Source organism: Syngnathus scovelli, chromosome 1 (assembly GCF_024217435.2).
Source record: "Syngnathus scovelli strain Florida chromosome 1, RoL_Ssco_1.2, whole genome shotgun sequence".
In the NCBI taxonomy this organism is placed as follows: Eukaryota; Metazoa; Chordata; class Actinopteri; order Syngnathiformes; family Syngnathidae; genus Syngnathus; species Syngnathus scovelli.
The window spans coordinates 24,404,616-24,419,271 of NC_090847.1; the positions used below are offsets into that span (position 1 = coordinate 24,404,616).

Genomic DNA, 14,656 nt, shown 5'->3' on the forward strand with positions numbered 1-14,656 from the left:
AATACATTTTTTAATATAGAAGCAATTTTAAATAATGTAAGATTGATTTAAAAACTAAAATTTAAAATGGGAAAAGATTGTAATGTGAAAAATTTGGGGGCCTTCAAATTACTGCAATTCTATACATAAAAAATATCAGCATTAAATATCATTAAAGATCAATTTTAAAAAAGTGTAGTGATTTGCACGATGCAACATTCAACTTGAATTCATTCTGCCATGAAATATTCATCTTGATCAGGACCGCGGACAGCGAATCGCAAACTTGTTTCTATTGCCACAGCGACACCGTGTGGCAAGAGGACGTACTTGGTAGCGCGTGACGCAATTGAATTTCACCTGAAAGTTGAAATAGATGATGATTATGGTCAAAATTCAGCTAAAGAGACCATTTATTGTTGAGCAGCTTCCATCACGTGACGTCATCTTAACAATGACTACTCGAGAAATCATTTCGAGAGGCCGTTTTTTAACGAAGGAATCGCTGACGTCAGAGTTGAACGTGCACGCACGGAAGAACGGACATTCCTATTCATTTGATAAACGAGTACATAAAGAACAGTATTATAAATAAATGTAAATAAATTGACATCACACACACACGCGCGCACACACATTAAGATGTTAAGATGTTGCATTTGCAATGAGTGATTTGTAATAAAACCCAATATGTAAAAGTGTTGATATGCAAACTATAGTTCGTTGGTAGTCGAAATCCTTAAAACAAACGTGCTCAGCGATTTGAGTAGCTCATGTCGTTAAATTCTGCAGTGCATTTTGTTGTGAAACTCATACCGGAAATTGTGTGTGGTTCACCGCAGGGTGGCTTGACGCTTATCATGTCGACGTCGCTACCGTGGAAACCACACACGGGCAGCCCGGCGACAGTCGAGCCTCCATCCGTCTGCACGTCCATCCACTGATCCCCCAAAACATGGACGCCGTCAACTGAGTGGGAGGCGAGGGGACAAGCGGAATCGTCGGAAGGCTCGAGAAGCAAGCAGCAGCGACAAGCCAGGCGGCCAGGTAAGTCTCATAAGCGGGAGCGTGCACACGCACAAACGATGAGGCCCCTCGCGCGCGTTCTCATACGAAGACGCGCTTCATCCGCAAAGGCCTTGACAATGTACCCCACCCCATGCCTCCACACGCCCCCCTTTACGCGTGTTTGCGGCGGACCGTCGTCGACGTCCAAGCGCGTGTTCGTCTTACGAATTTACGTGCAAGGGCGTGCGTGAACGAAATCAGGACAAAGCTCGTTCCAAACAAGACACGAGTGCGCGCGCGGAGGGCAACGCACGTTTGTGTGTAGTTTGTGTGTGCCATGTGCGTATGTGCGTATTGGATCGTGTACATCCATCGCATGTACGACGACGTGCCTGCCCCAGATGCCTTCGAGCAAGGCACCAATCCGCCCCCCCCTCTCTCTCTCTCTCCCTCTCTCTCCCTCTCTCTCTCTCTCTCTCTCTCTCGCTCCCTCGCTCGCTCTCTCATTCATTCTCTCCAGCCCGAGCTCTCGGACATTCCGGTTGCCACGGTAACCCCAAGACATGCTCTGTGTGTCAGTCATGTTGCACTAGACTGGAGAATCTTCAAGCGTCGTTTGTGTGGAATATTGGAGTCGTTTTCCACCTTCTTCGTGCTCATTTGCAGTCTGCAGAGATTCTTCTGGCTCTTACGTCACCAAATTGTGGCAGAAGGAGCTCAAATGTAGTACAGGCGCTCACTGGTGCCAACTTGAGGTGGTGTTCGCATTCGTCCGTCTTGTCACAATCACTCAAAGTCAGACGGCACTTGAGCCCGCTCCTCCCTCACTCGTTCGCACCAGTAGACCCCCAAGTTGACCCCATTGGGCCCCCCGAGCTCACTGACACTTTTCTGTCGCATGACTGCGGCCGCGCTGAGATCAACACATTCAATTGTGAGGCACCGGGGGTGCTGCGCTGTGCGGGGGGCGGGGAGGCTGCCGCCGCCGCTGCTTTAGCTCCTGACCTGTTTACTGGGTGCATCAAGTGAACGTGGCCGCTTCAAGTTATCTTCTGAACTTGGGACAGACGACTCCTGAGACCTGTTTTCACGTGTCGCCTGAGGACACGCAGACGGAGCGTTAAGAGCATTAGCGTCAGTCGGTTGGGTCGCACAGAGCGAGGAATGATCCAATTACACCTAATTGTCTCCCCCCTAAAAAAAAAAAAAAAAAAAAAAATCAAACTGTATGACTGCAACCAATGTCGGTTATCTCCGTTCACTTATCCAAGCTCGCGATAAATGTCAGGCAGAACAATGAAATAGTAATCCACTAGATGGCAGAAGCTGACATTTTGTTGCCATTTATCCAACAAAATGATTGACGGGGGGGGGGGGGGGGGGTCCTATTCTTGAGCCCACATTTCCATTCTAAGGAAATTAAGATGAGATCAGCATTATTTTACTTTTCACACTTTTGGTGATATTTCTTTTGGTGTGCCCATGCTGTGAGATTTTCCGAATGCCAAATGCCCTTCTTGGTTTAAAAAAGGTCGAGACACACATGGATGATGATGATGGTGGTGAAAATGACGAGGACAATGCTAAAGGGGAGGAAGAAGTGTGTAAAGGTCTCTTCATCCATGTTTCAAGTTCAACACCAAACGTCCTGAGTCCCTTCCTGCATGTTGCAGTTTTCAGCGGACATGTTGCCATGGCAACCCTCCGTCCCTATCACATCATTGCTTCCCACTCATCGGGATCTGAGTCAGCTCCATCTCCAAAATTTAATTTCGCTTAGAGCCTTCCATCTCCGCCAACCATATTGCTTATTGATTCATTATTGTTGAAATTCTACTTGAGAGATTGGAACGAGGATAATAAATGTCGACATGACATGTTCAACCGTCCCCAAGTTCTTAAAAAATCTGACCAAAATTTATTATGTGGGGACATGTTGATTATTTTTTGGCCTGGCACCTGCAGCATATTTCAGGGGGGTGCAGTGGCTCCTCTTCTAGATCCACAAGGGGTGCCAACCATGCAGCCCTGCAGCATCCAGATCAGTGGTTCTTAACCTGGGTTCGATCGAACCCCAGGGGCTCAGTGAGTCGGCTTCAGGGGTTCGGCAGAGCTGGTATGTCATTGCCACGCCCCTGCCCCGCCCCGCCCCATATCCGCGGATGGCCAAACACACCGCTAGCACCCCCCCACCGACCGCGGATGGCCGAAAACACCGGTAGCACCCCACCCACGTCCGCGGATGGCCGAACACATCGGTAGCACCCCCCCTCGACCGCGGATGGCCGAACACACCGGTAGCACCCCCCCACCCCCACCCCCAAGAGGGGTTCGGTGTAGGCACATATGAACCTGATGGGGTTCGGTACCTCCAAAAAGGTTAAGAACCACTGATCCAGAACCTTTAGGAACCCAGGCGAATCTCACCCACCCTCTATCTGGACTGTTATTGTGTGTGTGTTTGTTTTGTGTTTAGCATGCCGCTGGTGAAGAGGAGCATCGAGCCCAGGCACCTGTGCCGAGGGGCGTTGCCGCACGGTGTGACCAGCGAGCTGGAATGCGTCACCAACAGCACGCTCGCCGCCATCATCAAACAGTTGGGAGGCCTCAGTGAGTACGACAAATTTCTCCTTTGGTCTTTAGATTCTTCTTTTTTTGTAAACGTTTTGTAAAACTCGTGCACTACATCCCAAAACTCGCCACTGTGGCTATAAATAAAATCCCTTGCCTATAAAATCTCATCCTTAACATTAACAAAAGAAAATAAATGTTGGTCAACTTACAAAAAATAATACCTTATTGGCCCGAATATAAGACGACCCCGATTATAAGACGACCCCCTCTTTTTCAAGACTCAAGTTTGAAAAAAGCCATTGTCTAGACCCCAAATGTAAGACGACCCCCCCTTTTTCAGTTTTATTTCAATGAAAAAAAAACTCGTCTTACATTCGGGCCAATACGGTAACATGGATAAATAAATAATGAATTACTAGTTCAAAAGATGTGAAGTGCATCAATTTGCTTGATTTAAAAATAAAAATAATAAAAAATAATAAAAATAAATAAATAAATAAATAAATAAATAAATAAATAAATAAATGGACGGACGGACGGACGGACGGACGGACGGACGGACGGACGGATGGATGGATGGATGGATAGATAGATAGATAGATAGATAGATAGATAGATAGATAGATAGATAGATAGATAGATAGATAGATAGATAGATAGATAGATAGATAGATAGATAGATAGATAGATAGATAGGAGTGACACTGCCACCTATTGTTGTGGATGTGCAATTACACTTGATTCTTTTACGGCAAAAATTGCCCTCCTTCAGACATCACATTGTGCTCCTCTTTTGAGAAAGCTAGTGTTAAATCAATATTGTTGAGCAATATCTGAAGATGTCTATATATTTAGCAGTTATGTCCGACTAAAATTGAAAAGTCTGTGCGTGTGTGCAGGTCGTCACGCTGAGGACATTTTTGGGGAGCTGTTCAATGAAGCAAACAGCTTCTACCTGAGGATGAGCAGCCTGCAGGAGCGCGTTGACCAGCTCGCCGTCAAAGTCACTCAGTTGGACTCCACGGTGGAGGAAGGTAAGCGAGCGTGCGTGCGTCTGTGGCTGCGTGTACTTGCCGTTAATATCAACGTATTATTTGGACTTTTAGTTGCAACCAAAAGGTTGACGGCTCGCTGGAATTGATACAAATTGCCAAATTGCCTTTTTTTTTCAAATTAGACAGCAAATTTTGGAATGGCAATGGTGTAGCTAGTTTTTCTGTTGTTGTTTTTTAACCCAGGGAGGGCAACACGGGGAGGCTAAGAATATCACAGCGGGTTTGAAAAACAAAAATTACCAATCCAAATAATTCTGAGAAAGAAAAAACGCTGATAAAAATTTACAGTATGTTTCTTTGTGAGGTTGGTCTGGCACCTGGTCCAAATATATTCTGGCCTCCCGTCCAGCTCCGCCGCTGGTCAAGAGTGTTTTTTTCAGATAGCACATCTTGTCACTCAATTCTGTTACTCCACCGAGATGACAATCTACTGCACATCTCAACCGCACTTGACTTTCCCTTTGTCTATTTCTGTCTTTTTGACATTGCGTTGCCATTCGTACACATGGGCAAAGAAGGTAATCTGTTTTCAAAAGGAAAGCCATCAGAGAAACATATGCAAATTGGGAATACATACCTGAAAAATTGGCTCACCCTCACACACAAATGTCAGTGAATGTTGGGAGCATATGCCATATCAATGGGGGGGGGCGTGGCCATCTGGTAGTCCTTGGATAGTGTCTCAACCGTGCTAAATCTCCAGTACAGCGCACCCATGAGGATGTCAGCATGACACGTTGTGTCTGTTGTCGTTCTCAGTATCCCTACAGGACATCAACATGAGGAAGGCCTTCAAGAGCAGTACCATCCAGGACCAGCAGGTAGTGTCCCGGACGTCGGTGCCCAACCCGGTGGTGGAGATGTACCGGCGCTGCGACAAACCTCCTCCGCTCAACATCCTCAGCCCCTACAGGTCAGTGCACATCGCAACATGACATATATGTTTGTGCCGTGAGTGAGCAACGTTCCTCTTCAGGGACGACAAGAAGGACGCGCTCAAGTTCTACACGGACTCGTCTTACTTCTTCAATTTGTGGAAGGAGAAGATGCTGCAGGCCACCGAGGACAAGCGCAAGGAGAAGAGGCGGCAGAAGGTGAGCGCCGGTGTGGGTTTGCGCCCTCGTTCGATTGCCTGTTCTTTTTCTTTTCTGCTGCTCACGCGGCAGAAGTTGGTCAGGCGGTGTCAAATGCGCCAGTTGGCGTACACTTGAATCATCTACAATCTCATTGGACCTCCACCATGACCCTGACCAGCTTCCGCCCAAAGCCTTTGCTCACCTTGCTCTACATATCTTCATTTTCTCATGCCTCCGCCGGCATTGCGTCTTTTTAGCACTCCGTAGCACGAGCTGGCTTTCCTCTTTGAGGCCCTTCCTCTCCTCCTCCTCGTCCTCCATCTTCTCAGTCTAACGCAGCAGCTTGTGTCTCCCGTGTTTCCATAGGGCTGTCCGGCCCATCCAGACAGGTCCCACTCCAGACAGGCCCCACTCAGGAGCCCCCTGTCTATCTGTGTAAGACAACCCTGACCCCTGACCTCGCTCCCTAAGCTCTCCCCCTTCACCCCGCCAACACGCGCACTCACGTATACACACATACACACACACACACACACACAAACACACACACGCACGCACACACATCACTGAGGATGTATCGTCTAAGCACGCACACGCTCATCTTGCCTGTGTTTTGTGTTGTGTTGGTTCGCATTGTGTTATATCTGCATTGTGTTGTATCTGCAATTTTGTTTTATTTCTGCACGTGTGTGCGTGTACGTGTGACGTCGTGACAACGGGGTCTTCACCCACCTTTCAAAGTCGAGCGTAACGCGCAATCAAGTGTCTGCGTTGTCTTTGTGTAGCAGGAGCAGCAGAGGCAGGTGGACGACCCGGGGAGAGAAGTGAAGAAGGTCAGTGTGGAAAGGAGCACCAAAGCCCCAAAAGACCCAGCGAGTTTATTCGCATGTGTCGTTGCCATAACGACTGCACATCATCTGTCACCCTCGCTCTCTCGCTCTCTCTCTCTCTCGCTCTCTCGCTCTCGCTCTCGCTCTCTCTCTCTCTCTCTCTCTCTCTCTCTCTCTCTCTCTCTCTCTCTCTCTTCAAGGTGCGCAAAGCTCGTAACCGGCGTCAGGAGTGGAATGTTCTAGCCTACGACAAGGAGTTCCGACCCGATGCCAGGCTCACGCCGTCGCCTTACCACGGCACCTCTCCTGAGGGCTCCTTGTCACCCGACAGCAGGTACACTGCTGAATGAGCTTTTTTTGCTCCGCCGCCTTTAACTGACGCCCCTCACTGTCAGATCGGCGGCATCCGATTCGTACCCCGCCAGTCCCAGCCACCCCTCCAGCCAGGTGGCCGCCTCAGACCGCCACGCCAGGGACCACACGGGGGCGGCCGCGCAGACCCAGTCGCTGGATCGGGGGCTCAGGCCGGCCAACCAACCTGCGGCAGGAGCGGGGCCCGCCGGGCGCCATGCCGCCTCCCTGGGCCGGACCCCGTCGGGTCAGGCGACACAGGCCGCTGGCGATCTGACTGTCAATGGGCCGAGGCAGCCGTCGATCAAGGATTACCGCGGGTACGCCCATTGCCATTCGTCCGAGCTCGTGTCTGACATCTGACCTCTGAAATGGTTTTGTTCCCCCGCAGTGGCAACCAGCCCTCCACAATTCCAGAGTACTATATCCCGCCCGCACCACCCCCACCTCCCCCAACCATCCCCTCTGCCCAGACCGCCTTCGACCACACACCGGGCCCGCCCTCCGGAACGGCCTCAGCCGTTCTCCCCGCCTCCTCCGCCCTCTCCCGTCCCTACTCGCCCTCCCCTCCTCCGCCCCCCGTCAACTATGTCCCCTCTCCCGCCCACCCCCCTTCCGGGGCGCCGCCGGCCGCCCCGCCGCCACCTCCGCCCGGAGTTTCCGTGGGCCACCAGGCGCACGCCTCGCCCACGCGCGCCGCCGCAGGTCAGGGAACCGCGGACGCCGCGCCCCCTGCCAGGAAGGGCGCCGTGCTGGGCATGATCCCCATGAGCGACGCCCGCTCCGACTTGCTCGCTGCCATACGCAGAGGTGGGTCTCCGTTACTTTTATCCTCCCACCAAATTGAAGCATCCAACTTTTGTTCATCCGGGTCGAGAGAACATTTAACAGAAGAATTGCAACGGGTGCGCCGTTTCACGCCTGCAATTGGACCGGTGCTGATTGGATCTTCCTCTTTTGCTGCAGGTATCCAGCTGAGGAAGGTACAGGAGCAGAGGGAGCAGGAGGCCAAGCGCGAGCCGGTCGGCAACGACGTGGCCACCATCTTGTCTCGGCGCATCGCCGTGGAGTACAGCGAGTCGGACGACGACTCCGAGCTGGATGAGAATGAGTGGTCCGACTAAAAATCTCCGGTGAGCTCACGCACACTTTGCCGACACATTTTCACGTCATTGTAAAGTGACCATAACGTATCTGCTAATATTGAACTGATCTTCAAATCTAAAAAAACAAAAAACAAAAGGAACCGTTACCCCATATGAGCACACGTAACTAACCGTCGTCAGTCACATGAAGCTAGTCAGGTGTGTCCACAGACGCGACGTTTGTTGACGTACCAAAGCGGCCAGTTAAGCGCCAGCAATTAGCCAACCCCGTTTGCTGCTTCGCCGTTATTTGTTTTGAATCTTCTTTGACTTGAGAGAAGTGTGGAGGTGTTTTACTGTAGACAAAATGAACAATTGTACAGTGACTTTGTTGTAACTTGTTTTGTCTTTTTTTGTTATTTGAATAACAAGTTGCGTTAATGTGGCGACGTCCTCACTTAGCTCCGACTTGACTGTTTTGTTGAAATGCACTGCTGTGAGTCATCTGCTACTGTAGTATTATTTCATAATTTCTTTTTAGGCCAAAACTGAAACATTGTGCTTTGAAAAAAAAGAAAACCAGTCAAATAATTGACTTATTTGCAATTGTGATGATAGAATACTTGATGACACACAGTAAACATGAAAATGTGTGAGTTGAATGGACTGTTGAATGCTACTGTTTGAGCTAAATAGTTCCATAGATGTAATTCTAAGAAAACGTTTTCCAGGCCCATGTCAAGTTTTCAATCTCGTGTGCTGTATTGGATTGACATCTGCAAAATGCTGCAGTCAGATTATTCTTATTTATTCAAAGACATTTGCTGTAAGCGAGTATGCATGCAACTATAGACAATAAATGCTCACTTTGTGTCTTTAATGGATGTTGAATATTAGTCTTTTTTTTATTCATTTGTCAAAAACTGTCCTTGGATTTCAGTCGTCAGTCATCAATACTCGGTCAACAACAAAAACACGAGGTCTAAAATGACGTTGTTGGTTTTTTGTTGTTGTGTGTGTTGGAGGGGAGGGGCGGAGGCTGCCATTTTTTTTTGGTCACACAAACATTCCCACCATCATATGAGGAAATCAAACTTACGGTACTCAACTCATGGAACTCAAGGGAGAAAAGAAAATTAGATTGCTATTTGCATTAGGCATTCTGGAAAATGAAGTGCATCACTAGGTTGGAAAGGCTACCATTTATTTTGGGTGCGTGGAGGGAGGGTATTGTGACGTCAAGAGGCCGATGTTTGTCATCGTGAAACTCCTTGTGACAACCCGATGGCATTCTTCCTCCATGTCTGCACCCGTGATGCAACAAATAAGAAACGCTCACCATCTTGACTTCATTTTATTTTCTGATTTCACAGTCAGACGTTTTCTTTTTTTATTCATGTACAATAATAAAAATAAATCTTTCTCTTCACGGTTCTACATTCGACATACAAGTGCAACAATTGTGTCCCACATATAAAGTGCGTTTTTTTTTTTTTTCATCCTGATGCTGTTTAAACGGTCACAGTATCACGCACGCACGCATTCACACAAATAACACAACATGCAACTCAAATAACATTTGTCAATGAAGGCCATACTCGGTCCATATATTAGCTCTGTCGTGGTTTTTCTGAATCGATCCTGTATGTGGGACTTCCTGAATTGCGCACGGGTTCATTCCCGACCGACTTCGGACTCTTTGACCTGAGCCCAGTAATTTGAAAGCCTTGTGTGAATGCTGGACACCCCAAAAGTGACTGAAAACAACTCTTGAATGGGAATACATGAAGAAGAAATGAGCGTGACATTCCGTACGTATGTTTTCCAAAAGCGCTCAGGCAGAATGAAAGATGTCAAATGTTTTTTGTCCGACAGACACGTACAAACAAAAATAATACACCAGCAAGGTGGAAAGTATGGCCCTTTTTTCCTAACGCACCATTTGTCCCAGAATAAAAAAAAGAAAAAAAAAATCCCAAAGTGAGCAGGAGGAACAGCAGCCGACATGTCCCCTGATCAAACATTACAAAAATAGACATTTCTGTACAGAATTGCATAATAAAAATAATACAATTAGTTGCTTGGATCAGAATGTCAACTCCATATCACGTAGTGTGAGCGAGCGTGTGTGTGTTTGCTAATGGGGATGATTTCATTCCAATTTGGCTGTGTGAGTGCTCGCTCCACTCTTGCTCCAGAAATGCTTTAATATTCATACATGACAGAGATGAATTGTGATTCAAATAAATCCGACAAAGGATGTTTTACATCAGGGGTCCCCAACCCCCGGTCCGCGGACCGGTACCGGGCCGTGGGCCACTTGGTACCAGGCCGCCAATCCGCACAGAATTTTTTATTTTTATTTTTTATTGACGATCAATTAATTCAGGTCAAGACGCTCGTCCCGGTCACGTGACGTTTCCCCCAGTCGAGCCCGCAAAGCTAGCAAAAATGAGTAAAATTTTATTTTGAAAAATATATATTTTTTTTAAATTGGCGATTGTTTCCAAATTACATCCGTCGGGTCAGAGTCAGGACGCTCGTCTCGGTCACGTGACATGTCACCTCAGTCGAGCCCGAGAAGCAAGCAAATATGAGCAAGAAACAGATGTTTGGAAAGCTTCTTCGGAAAGGGAAAAAAACTCAATGAGAAGAAGAGGTTCTAAGAATCGGAAAGCTGCATTTAAAAGAATATTTCTGGAGTCCTACTTAAAATATGGGTTTATCGCCACACGTGACCAAGCCCACTCTGCATAATATGTGGCGACAGGCTAGCTAACGAGGCAATGAAGCCTTCAAAACTGCTTCGGGACATGGAGACCAAGCATCCTGCGTTAAAAGACAAACCTTAACCGCTTCGGGTGTCATTGTCTCCGATTACGCCGAGATGATAAGGCTCAGTGTTCCCACTATTTCAACGTAATGGTGAGTTTTATTTTTATGTCGTTTATACTTGTTTTTATGCCAGTCGTATCATTTTAGTTAATCGTATTTATATATTTATTATAAATGTTTTATTTATTTATATAAATGTATTATTCATTTGGCGCAAAAAAGGTTGGGAACCCCTGTTTTACATGATGCCACATTCACCAGAATGACTTCTTGGGGATGGCGCTACACTTGAGCTAGGATGGGCTATGACCTCCTCAAAAATGATTATAGCCTCGTTTAAGCCCCTTTATTTGATTAAGTATAATTAATTATATTTATTTTAATTATTTTCAGAGCTCCCTATGTATTAGTCACATGCCCCCCTTTCTCCTTTTCCAAATTCTGGAGCTGTGCGTGTTGCTAACAGAAGATTTCATTTATCCGTGTGTTCTACCGGCGCCAAGCTACCCTGAACAATCATCTCGCGATAACGACAAATACCCACGAGCTACCTCACGCGCTGTATGCGCTATAACTAGCTTAACGTGTACCAAAAGTTAGCTTCTGTGCAAGAGTTGACTGCAAAACATGTGCTTCAGAGAGAAGGATTAATTGATGGTTATGCTGACCTCAATGATGAGCTTTGGTGTGTCTCTGACAAATTGTTGGAAATGTTGCATGAGAGCCAAAAGAAGACACTGAATGGCCGTGAAAGATGTGCGCAAGTTAGAATGCACACCAACAACCTGCGCTTTTGGTTTTGTGTTCACCAACCATTTCCCCTCTAGTTCACCATCAAGTCCCCCAAATACCACATTTGAATGTCGTCGACACATTTCATGTCGTCTCTGCAAAACACGTTATGGAAAAAAACTTAGATGGCACATCTTGATGGCTCTGTGAAAGCAGATACCAGCTCAAAGAGCACTTTGTCACATTGTTTCCTCTGAATCAGGCCGTTGACAGAAGAGGCTGTGATCCGATCACGAGGCACACTGAAGGAAACGAGCCCACCCCGGCCGCCAGCCCGACTGGCCGTGGCGCTGTCCTTGGTGCCTAATTCAGGCCACATGCTTCCCTCGCGCATAGCAGGAGGGTTAGCATTGACGTCAGACGCATGCTATCCCTCTCTTTGGATTGTGCGCTCGTTGGTCCAAATGTGCTTGTGATGGAACTCAATGGAACGATGAGATGATTCCACACTTGAAGCCTCCGCCTCATGGCCTTGTTTGTGGGGCAGGCTTGCTCGACAGGGTCCTGGTGTTCATGCTACTCCTGAGAAAGGCCTCAAAGAGAGTTAGGCCGGCCCCAAGGTCGCATCTCCGGCTGCTCACGTGTAGAGTATCAGCTTCCGCCGCCAGATTCCACCTTCCCGGGCTACACGTCGCTGGAGGCCCGCGGTCTGAGCGAGAGGTTGGACGGGACGCAACCGCAGCAGGCCATCCATAGCGATTTCTGGATGTCCGGGTTTCGAAAGGCGTAGATGACGGGGTTGATGACGGAGCAGCAGGTGGCGGGCAGCGCCGCGGCATAGGTGTACACGGCCGGGTAGCTGGAGTCAGCCACGATGGAGTACATGGCAAACGGCAGCCAGCATGCCCCGAAGGCACACAAGATGGCCGACAGCGTAGAGACGCCCTTGGTGGTGGAGATAACCACAAACTGTTGCTGCACGGCGATCTGCTGCGCGTGGCGGAAGGCGATCTTGCAGATCTGCAGGTAGAGCTGCATCATGAGACCGAAGACCAGCAGGAAGGCCACGGCGAGCGCCACGGCGTTGCTTTTGGTGACCGGCCGGCAGATGCTACACGCTGTCTCGTCTCGCAGGCAGTTCCAGCCCAGCGCCGGCAGCAGGCCCAGCGTCACGCACGAGAGCCAGATGAAGAGCACCATCACGTAGGTGAAGGTCAGCGTCCGCTCAGTGTGGTAGGTCAGCGCGTTGTACAGCGACAGGTAGCGGTCCACCGTGATGGCCAGGATGTTGAGGACGGACGCCGAGAAGGCCGACAGCAGCAGTCCCGCCGACAGCAGGCTGACCGGCTCCGGCGACCCGTCGGCCAGGTAGGTGAAGACAAAGTTGAGAATGAGGCCCAGGCCGGCCAAGAGATCGGCCACCGCCAGGGAGCCGATCAGGATGAAGGTGGGCCCCCTCAGCGTAGGCGTGTAGAAAAGCACGGCGATGACTAGCGCGTTCTCGCAGGAGATGAGCGTGCCTGTCACGCACAGCACCACGTCCCACGGGCTCACCTCCGGGCCAGCCGGCCGCAGCTCGGGGCTCATCTGCACCGTCGGCTCCGAGGAAAAGTTGGACGCTTCTTCCGAGAGACCCCACCACGACCACGAGGGCGTGGACGAGTCCAGGGGGGAGGAGGAATTGAGGCCACTCGCGGTGGCCGCCGCCAACGACAGGGTCATGGCTGAAAGAGGAAGTGCAAAGGAAGGACGGAAGCTTGTCAAGCGGGTCGGGATCGGCACGTGGAGAAAACGGCACCGAAATAATGCAGAGGGGAGGCTGACGGCCAGTGGCTGCCATCCCCGTCGTCTCACTCGTGCGTTCATTCATTCACTAAAAACAGCGCACGCAAACCATTCTTCATGCAGCGGAACACGCGCACGGAACAAATCGACATACCGATAAAAGCTTCCATCGGAAGGCTTCTCGTCCTCATCCGGAGGAATAGGTCTCGGGCATTATCAACAAAAGCTATTTTTAGAGCGCCTCTAAAATTGGTGCATGACGTTCTAGGGCAGGCGCGATTCTCAAGCTGCGCGAGTGTGCAATTTATAGAATTACTTCGACATCATCATCAGAAGATGCTGATGATGCAGTCTGGAGGGGGAAAAAAAATCCTGCTAATTTTAGCTCAGCGAGCCAAAAGCTATTTGGAGCTCCATTCACAAAAAGAGAGGAAAAAGGGCTAGCAGCAAGACCCCCAGCTGCTCCTCCCCCTCCGTGTGATTCTGGGAAGGTCACCACAGCCGACTAAGACCACCCCTTTCCCCCAAAACCCTGTCGGCTGTGCGGTGCACATCACTGCAGTAAAAAAAAAAAAAATGTAAAATGGACTTCCAGACTTGGCAGCTCCTGCAAAGCGGAGGACTTCATGCAGCAGCAGCAGTAGCGGCAACGCATAATCAAACAAGAATTCACCTGTTATTCAGCTGCAGCGAAGCGGGAGTACGAGCGAGCGGACGGGGGAGCACGTCTCGCTGAAGAAGGGGGGGAAGGGGGCTGACCTGCCTTGTTGTCGTTCCCTGCAAGAAAGAAACAATGTTCTCCCCTACTCCTCCTCCTCTTCCTCCTCTTTGTCTGCTCCCTCTTTTTCTAGGCAGTTAGCATCACGCGCCTGCCTGGGCGCTTGGCTGGCATGGTGAGTCGGCTGCCGTCTTCACGTCGCATGCACGTCCGCCCGCCCGCCTCCACACACGTGACGTCACCAAAGTCTCCTCCTGAGCCGCCAGCGTCATCTTGAATCATGCCAGGCGGGATGAAAAGCATCCAGAGGGAGGGAGGGAGCTTGGAGGAGCGTTTACGTGCACGGAGCTCCTTGGGACGCATTTGTCCTCATTGGCGTATGGGCACGATCTTGATGAGGATGATGACGATGTAAAGATTTTTTGGTATGCACCACACGAACCGTGATGCAGCTGGACATCACAAAAATGATTGGGAAATTCCTGCTCCTCAAAATGTACCCGTGACTCAACATTGCATCATCAGAACTGATGACCTTTGCGAAAGGTCACCCGCACAGGAGTTTTTGCAGTCTGCTGCGGCGCTCATCACATGAAGCCCAACTTCAATGCCATTGTTGCTTTTATGG

The 14,656-nt window shown here is 49.4% G+C and overlaps 2 protein-coding genes across 4 annotated transcripts; one reads left to right on the forward strand and one right to left on the reverse strand.

The window, feature by feature from the left end:
- Nucleotides 1-801: 801 nt before the first annotated feature.
- Nucleotides 802-8,838, forward strand: zgc:109889 (uncharacterized protein LOC553542 homolog). 2 transcript variants are annotated; one of them, XM_049761214.1, is made up of 11 exons: nt 802-1,026; nt 3,464-3,597; nt 4,461-4,595; nt 5,376-5,529; nt 5,593-5,710; nt 6,059-6,127; nt 6,478-6,525; nt 6,723-6,856; nt 6,918-7,193; nt 7,265-7,683; nt 7,840-8,838. In XM_049761214.1, the coding sequence occupies exons 2-11, from the start codon at nt 3,465-3,467 to the stop codon at nt 7,995-7,997; spliced, it is 1,644 nt and encodes a 547-aa protein (XP_049617171.1). In that variant the 5' UTR covers nt 802-1,026; nt 3,464; the 3' UTR covers nt 7,998-8,838. The 2 variants fall into 2 exon arrangements, with proteins under 2 accessions (XP_049617171.1, XP_049617178.1); XM_049761221.2 differs by lacking the exon at nt 6,059-6,127 and having other exon boundaries at nt 804-1,026.
- Nucleotides 8,839-9,293: 455 nt separating this feature from the next.
- Nucleotides 9,294-14,534, reverse strand: gpr185b (G protein-coupled receptor 185 b). 2 transcript variants are annotated; one of them, XM_049761711.2, is made up of 2 exons: nt 13,984-14,534; nt 9,294-13,249 (listed from the first exon to the last, which is right to left on the reverse strand). In XM_049761711.2, the coding sequence occupies exon 2, from the start codon at nt 13,245-13,247 to the stop codon at nt 12,210-12,212; it is 1,038 nt and encodes a 345-aa protein (XP_049617668.1). In that variant the 5' UTR covers nt 13,248-13,249; nt 13,984-14,534; the 3' UTR covers nt 9,294-12,209. The 2 variants fall into 2 exon arrangements, with proteins under 2 accessions (XP_049617668.1, XP_049617667.1); XM_049761710.2 differs by lacking the exon at nt 13,984-14,534 and adding an exon at nt 13,465-13,566.
- Nucleotides 14,535-14,656: the final 122 nt, after the last annotated feature.

Bases quoted from the DNA above. Each gene is read 5' to 3' on its own strand.
- zgc:109889 (XM_049761214.1), top strand. From the start codon at position 3,465: ATGCCGCTGGTGAAGAGGAGCATCGAGCCCAGGCACCTGTGCCGAGGG. The intron at 5,530-5,592 runs GTCAGTGCACAT...GTTCCTCTTCAG, and splicing joins AACATCCTCAGCCCCTACAG to GGACGACAAGAAGGACGCGC. The intron at 7,194-7,264 runs GTACGCCCATTG...GTTCCCCCGCAG, and splicing joins TCGATCAAGGATTACCGCGG to TGGCAACCAGCCCTCCACAA.
- gpr185b (XM_049761710.2), bottom strand. From the start codon at position 13,501: ATGAGGACGAGAAGCCTTCCGATGGAAGCTTTTATCG. The intron at 13,250-13,464 runs GTATGTCGATTT...TTCCTCTTTCAG, and splicing joins TCCGATGGAAGCTTTTATCG to CCATGACCCTGTCGTTGGCG.